Source organism: Acanthisitta chloris, unplaced genomic scaffold (genome assembly GCF_000695815.1).
Source record: "Acanthisitta chloris isolate BGI_N310 unplaced genomic scaffold, ASM69581v1 scaffold38339, whole genome shotgun sequence".
Classification (NCBI taxonomy): Eukaryota; Metazoa; Chordata; class Aves; order Passeriformes; family Acanthisittidae; genus Acanthisitta; species Acanthisitta chloris.
In genome coordinates this window covers 15,533-22,829 of record NW_008692636.1, presented here as the reverse complement: position 1 = coordinate 22,829, position 7,297 = coordinate 15,533, and the positions used below count along the sequence as shown (strand labels likewise).

The 7,297-nt window shown below is 36.3% G+C and overlaps 1 protein-coding gene across 1 annotated transcript in view; it reads left to right on the top strand.

The window, feature by feature from the left end:
- Positions 1 to 291: 291 nt before the first annotated feature.
- The window catches only part of FSIP1 (fibrous sheath interacting protein 1), a gene marked incomplete at its 3' end in the record, with an annotated part of 22,233 nt that continues 15,227 nt past the window's right edge, over positions 292 to 7,297 (top strand). Inside the window, exons 1-5 of the mRNA XM_009082731.1 lie at positions 292 to 370; positions 1,966 to 2,049; positions 3,190 to 3,362; positions 4,304 to 4,388; positions 6,551 to 6,637. Coding sequence (XP_009080979.1) covers positions 292 to 370; positions 1,966 to 2,049; positions 3,190 to 3,362; positions 4,304 to 4,388; positions 6,551 to 6,637 — 508 coding nt within the window. The remainder of the gene's footprint in view (positions 371 to 1,965; positions 2,050 to 3,189; positions 3,363 to 4,303; positions 4,389 to 6,550; positions 6,638 to 7,297) is intronic.

The following is a 7,297-nucleotide window of genomic DNA, read 5'->3' as shown; positions in this document are numbered from 1 at the left end:
GAGCTCCGCGGAGCGGGAGCAGCAGAGCCTCACCCCGGGGCTGCGGGGAAGGATGTGCACCGTTGGCGGAGCAGAGACTCCCCGGCCGCCCAGCGCTGGTTTGCTTGCTGAAGCCTTGCTCAATCCATAAATTTCCTAATTGAACTGGCTCCTGCCAATTTATTGGGCCGCAATTTATAACACTTACTAAAAGAAAGTATTTGAGCAATCCTCATGTTGAAATTTTGACTATAAGGCTCCTTCAGCGGTTGTTGGAATCAAGCTTAAAAAAACCTCATGGTATTCCAAGAAATGTCAGCTCCAGGGATTCAACAAGGTCTGTTGGAAGAAGGAACAAGACAAGGTCTGTTGGAAGAAGGTGTTCAACAAGGTCTGTTGGAAGAAGGTGTTCATCCATCCTCTGAGAAAATTAATATTTGGGATTAACTTAATTTTGGGAATGGGATATGTGATAAATTTGTTGATATGTAAGAACTGGGACCTGGGAATTAGAGATTTAGATTGATTTACTTAGCTTAGTCCTATTGTGTTGTACCTCTGCTCACTTGTCTGTAAAATGGGATCATATGCAGATGTTTCACAGAAGTATTAAAATACTTTCTTAAAGGTTTACAGTTAGGTATTGAGGGTAACATCAGATAACTCTGAATCCAAGTTCTGACCTAAGCTTCTTAGGCTATTGAATGAAAAACTGCTGCCTCTTTAGACTGATAAATTAAGCATAAGCTTTTCAGCCCTTCAAAGACTCTAAAAACCTCTGTAGTATGAGCAAGAGATTGGGATGCTGCCTGATGCAGAGCACTGACAGTGCTAGGAAATAGATGTGGCTGTTATATACACAGACTCCTAACTGTTTGCCTGTACTCTCTGCTGCAGCAGAAATGGCATAAACCTTTGGAATCGCTTCCTAGCCTGGCAATCCCAAATCTGGTAGTCTGTGGAATGATGAGCTTTAGAATCAATGTGATATAATAAAGAGAGCTCTGTATCAGACCTGAAAATGGTTCTTCTGTTTAAGACATACACTGCAGTATTGAACAGAATTGTTGTTAGGCTTTGTGAAAGCATTTGTGATAGTATTGTGATTATCTTTTTCTTCACTCAAAAGATTCCTGGTTTTATGGTAGTATTAATTTGCACTTGCTAAGTTGATTCACGTGTCAGTTTGGCTGATGGTTATCAGAGAGGCAGTGTTGTGACTAGACCAAATATCAAGTTTGTATCAGGTTGTATAGTTTGGGTAAAATTCTATTGGTGGAGGGCAAGAGGTTGCAAATAGGTAAAATTTTAGAAAGATGTCAGAATCTATACCTTTACTTCTCTTCACTATTTGGAATCCGTTGAAATAAATGTATTATTACTGCCACTACAACACAGCATTTGTCTTGTGGCATTGTAAGCTGTGATCTGCACCTTAGTGATGGCCTAAAAGATCAGGAGAAACCATGTGCTTGTGTTCTGTGAAACCGTGTTAGACAGTGTTCACATTAAGGTGTTTTTACAAACTTTTTGCAGAGATCATAATCATTTGTTAGAAACTTCATATCCTAATAATGTCCATCTGTCAAAAAAAATTGGAATTTATGGTTACAAGTTATAGTATTTAACCAATGTTAATGCTAATAAAATACTGTAAATAAAAGTGTGCAATGTATCATTTTAATTACAGCAGTTGCAGAAGTGCTTTGAGTGGTGCTCTTCTGGCATTCTATAAATGGTAATGATTTGGTCCAAAGGCCAGTATGTGAAGCAGAAGTTTGGAGACCTTCGACAAATTTAGTTAAGATTTCATGACAGAATTGAGGCCAAAAGAAATCCCTTGATTCCTGTTCCTGTGTTTCACATGTGTCCTGGTATACTAGTACATACTATTTTTTAAACTAACCAACTGAGGAGTCTCTGTGATGCCTAACTGACAAAAATGTATCTGGTCTATTGTGAAAGGCTTTTCCCTGTGTTTTTCAGGATATAGGTCTACTTCAGATTCTGGAGATGATGCCACTGAAGCACAGGCTTTGAAATTCTGTGAGCCTTCCCAAGGAAAACCAAGTAATTGAAATCAGATATTACTTTTCAGGTGTATAAAGTGAACAGTGCGATAAAATGTTTTAATTTTCCTTTTCCGATTAATGCTTCTAGGAGAGTTTGGGACTGTAATGTATTTGTGTGTATATTACATAGTTATGAAAATATTGCAAATTAAAAATGTATACGCATTGTGCTATTCAAGAGGTGTTGGATGAATTATTTAAAGATTGTTGAACTAAGTGCTCATTTTTTACCACTGGTCCTTGTGGTTTCCCTGGCACTTACTATAGCTCCCCATTGTGTATCACTCATCTCTTTTATGGAATAAAGTAGACCTATGCATCACAGTAAATGCTTGGGTCAGTGGCTGCGTAAAGCATTTGACCTCAAAGAATTAGAAAATGAAAGAGTATTGAAGGACTCCAAAACCTGGAAGTCTGTAGGATAGAGGCAGTTCTACAAGTGCTTCTTCTACTCACGAGACAGAAGCTAAGTTTGACCAGAAAAGAGGACAAAGCGTGAATATAATATAGGAAGGGGAGAAGCTAAAAGTGATCAGAAATTGTAATCTGCATATTTAGAAGAAAAAGAGACAATACGGACATCTACTTTAATTAAATAATGGTAGTTTCCAAAATGTTTCATCCTTTCTATTCTTCATAGCAACATTTTTCTAGAACCAGTATCAGAATCTGGTTTGACTGAGATGTAAGTCAAGACTGAAACTTCTCTAACACTTAAAGGTAGAGATACTACTGAGCCTCTCTTAACCCGAGTTATTAATTTCAACCTGTACCCTACTAGTCAGGCCGAAGAAATTTTTTATTTTTAAGCTTACTTTGTGATTTTTACTGATACTGTGGAGATGTTGTCACTCATCTGTTATAAATTTGAATTGAATCACTTGCCCAAAATGGATGTCAGTTCCTCTCCCACACCTCCATATCCAAGTGCTGCAGCTCAGAGTTGATGCAGCATTCTGTTGCAAAGACTTCTGTATTTTTTGCTGCCACAAACAGGCTTTGAAATTAACATGATACGCTTGAGAAGAGTTGTCCTCTTGTCTGTGGTTGTTAACAAATTACTTGTACTGCTTTTCAGCGTTTTTTTTTTAAAGTTGAAGTGCTTCAAGCTAACATTAATTTTAAATGTATTCTGCAGCAAACCCTTGCAACTTGAAATATTCTGAAGACACAGATATAGGTCCTCAGATTCAAGCAGCTATAAAGGAAATTAATAAACTTGATACAATACTGGAAAATCAACAGTTTAAGGAGGAAGCAATTAAAAACCAAGGCAAAGCAATGAGGGCAGTGCTCTGGAATGAGCTTCAGGTTAGAAATGTTCTGCTTATTTTTAAATGATGTACCATCTTACAGAATTATCATATTTCACAGAAGCCTTGTTTTATGAAGTAACTCATAGTTAGCTGGTTAAAGTGAAGAAATGGTTCTTAAAAAGTAATGTTGGATAGGTTTTAACGTTAAAGGTTTTTAACTGCCTAGGTAGGCTTTGAAGGAAGGCCATGGTCGTTAAACACCAGTATGACCAATTGCCAAATATACTGCTCTATAGGTGTGGTTTACCAGCATAATATTATGCTTGAGCTCACTACTTGCAGGTATAAGGTGTGACAGGAGGTAATGTCTGTGACCCCAGGCCAAAAAGCATTTATGCTGCTCTAGTGTGACTCTTCTTAGGCACATCTATTTCAGCACTGTCTATTAAATAAATTAGTAATGCTCCTGAAGAAGGCATAAGAATGCTACAGCACAAGTTCCTTCTCACTCTTCCTATCCTGGCCTCTAGGAGTTAAATGCCACTTTAAGCCTTGTGGCAGATTAGTATTTCCTCTGAGGCTAAGTTTTGTATATTTTACATGAATACAAATGTCAGTTGCTAAAAAGACATGATTGGTTTGACTCCATCTCATAATTTCAATGGATTTGTATTCAGAGTCATATATACATTACAGAACTTTGCCTTGTGAAATATGTCTCCAAGTAAGAGACAATATGGAAGAGAGACTTTAAAGTTCCACCGTGCTTTTATCGTAACTTTAGAAGATGTTCAGATAGTTTCAAGAAGAATATAAAGTGGTAAGTAAATGTTGCCACTGAACAAGGAATTTTTAACAGGGTATGAAGTTCATTAGATCTGGTAAGCAGACAACATATTTCACTTTAAATAATCCACTTTAAATAATCCACTTTGAATAATCCACTTTAAATATATGCATGTATCTGTATATTTACACTTTATTTGTTTTGAATAGTCTGTCAGAACCACAGGAAGCCACCAGAACGTAGAAAACATGAACCTTTTTTTACGTTTGTTCTCATCATGGCTGGATACAGCTGGTAAGTAAAGAGAAGTAAATACCTTGATAAAATTACCCTGTACTTTGATTAACATTTGTATTTTTGTTGGATACTATAAAAATAAAGCTTCCAAACATTTTCAATAATAGATAAGAAAATGTTTGCATGGAAAAAGAAAATATTTGAAAAATCAACTGAAATAGGTTGTACTTTAACATTAATTTTGTTTATAGAAACTGCATTTTTTCAAAGAGCTGATTATTCTGGAAGAGTAGTAGTCCAGGATAAGTAAAGCTTGCATTTTTCAAGTTGCTGACAAGCACACATGATTTCAGAAAGGATGCATGGCTGGTAACACTGGTAAATTGAAGTAATGACGGCAGGCATAGGAAAAGCAAAGAGCGGAAACCTGCTGAAAAACTTGAGTGTCTTTGTGATTTTGGAACATCAGGGCAATAAGCAAGGAATTCAAAGTTACTTTGGTAAACAGTGCACAGAGGATGTGCCTACTTGCAGGGACCTAGCAAAAGAAAATATTGAGTATTCTAAAATGTCATTTTTCTTTCTGTGACTGGACATTGGAACAAACTGTAGGCATTCTGCTCATGATGTCTTTATTGGGAGGTCAGGGAGAACAAAACCAGACTGAATATATTAAGAATATACCATGTCAAATCTTCTCAAGAATGGTTTTTAAAAAATTGCTGTTTGAATAATCTGTCTGGTGCTGGAGTTCTCAGAGCTAGGTCAATCATATGCACAGTTTGCATCCTGTCCATCTGTATACCTTGGATGAAAGGGTTTCTTGGTTGAGAGGAAACAGAATTGTGGTGCATCCTTTCATTTTTGTTGTTGGGGAGAGAACAAGCATTTGAGGTCTGAATGGTTGTTGTTGAGCAAAAATCTCAGTTTGAATGTTGGACGTACGTGCGTAATGATGGTAGCAATGTGTAGTTAAAACATTTCGGCTAAACTTACTACTACTCTTATAAGGTCACCTGCTTTTATTTCTCTGCTAAAGTTTGAGTTACTAAGGCAGGGACACAGAATTTGCTATGGGTGATATTTAGAAAGTCTCCAGTAGATGTCAGGATGTATTAAATAAATAGTAGACAAGCAAGACTGCTAATGAACCTTTATTTCAAGGGTAATTCCTGTAGAGATCATGTGCATCATAGAGTTTCTGGTGTACTGTGCTGACAAAACTCTGCATAGTTTAGATTTATATTCTTCCTGCAGCTTGATCTTTGTCTTGATTTTTTTTTCTGTAACATGCTAGTGCCTTACTTTTCAGGTCTTACTTGCTTTTTTAATTAAATGTAAATACATTATATAGGGGAACTGTTTATTTATAGCTTTTAATGTGACTGTGGAATCAAACACAAGTTCTGGGTATAAAATCGTTAATAACTGAAGTGTCCCAGCCTGTCAGGCACAACACAGCCCTTTGACACACTCACACCAGAAATGTAAATGAGGGGTTAATTAAACAGCCTTAAATTCATTACCCTGTGCTCTGTGTAACAAAATCATCCTTCTAGTAAAGTCCATTACACTTCATTATTTCTGGATATTGGCTGTTTTCTTCATTTTGAAAACAAGTTATTCATATCTGATGTTTCGTTCTTTGCAATATTAGTCCTTTTCTGTATATGCTAAGTGTACAGACTGCAAGTTACTGCTGGAACTTATACTTCCAGTTGATACATGTCAATACGATGACTGATGTTTTTCTTTTTGATACCTGAAACAATTAGGATGCTTGGAGACTGTTTTTTTCCAGACTATACCCTTAACCTTAGTCACCTGACAGTGTAATAATTCATGCACAGGCAGACACTAGCTCTGAAAATCTAGATCCTTTATTCTTATTCAGAGTTCTAGATGACTTGCCACATGGTGTCTGCAGAGGCTGCTGAACTTCAGGGCCTTCAGCTTTATCTTTGAGAATGTGATTAATTCTCCTCTATGGGCAGTAGTTGTTAAAAATAATAACAGACATAGGAAACAGCATATTTATTTGTGAGTCACACCTTACACTTTCCCCTTTCATTATTTCTTGAGATATATGGTGATTATGTAATTTAACCAAGTGAATTTCTTTAACTTTCATGTGTGAGGTGTTATACTATGAGACACATGAAACTAGATTGCCTTTAAATACAACTCAATTAAATTTAGCTGAAAAAAAATCCTTGCACATCCCTCCTGTGCTAAAGAAGATGAAATCTGTACTTCAGTATTTCACACAGAAATTAATCTAGAAGATTGGGCCCAACAGAGTCAGGGTAAGCTTTATTAATTGTTTAGTTTGTATTTTTAGCTATGGCAAAGCAACATATATAATGGGTGGGTAATGAAGACTCAGCCTTTGTGGCTAGGCCAATGAAATGGGAAAAAGCAAGGTTGCTTGCTGTAATGGTGGCAGTTCTTTTTTGCAGATGATAAAATAGTTTTGTGACTTATCTAAAATGCTTAACTCAACATGCTGGGTTTATAAAATGATTTGTCTTTAATTTCAAAATGAAGAAGCGTGTAATTCATGCATTGTAAAATATATCATTGGCTCTTCATGGAAATTCTATAACATCTTCTCTTTGCAGTTATTCTAAGGTATCATTACTTTCATTAATAAGCTTATAGTCAAGAAACTGTCTAAGAATGAAGAGTGGTGCTGTATACAGTGGCAGCTGTTCTGTAATTTTTTTGGTTTTCAGCAGAAATTGTATGGATTTGTGACAAACCAAAGTCTTCAGACAACTTATTTTATATCTTTTTTTTTAATGCTGATTATTGTAAAGTCTGCATCACTTTTACAGGTTAGGTACTTTCTGGCAAAAATCAAACATTAAACATTTGCTGATTCTTTTCGAGATCTCCTTGTTTGTTTGCACTGCATAGAGTTATCAAACGCTGGTAGTAGTGCAGTGTGTCCAGCACTTTAAATG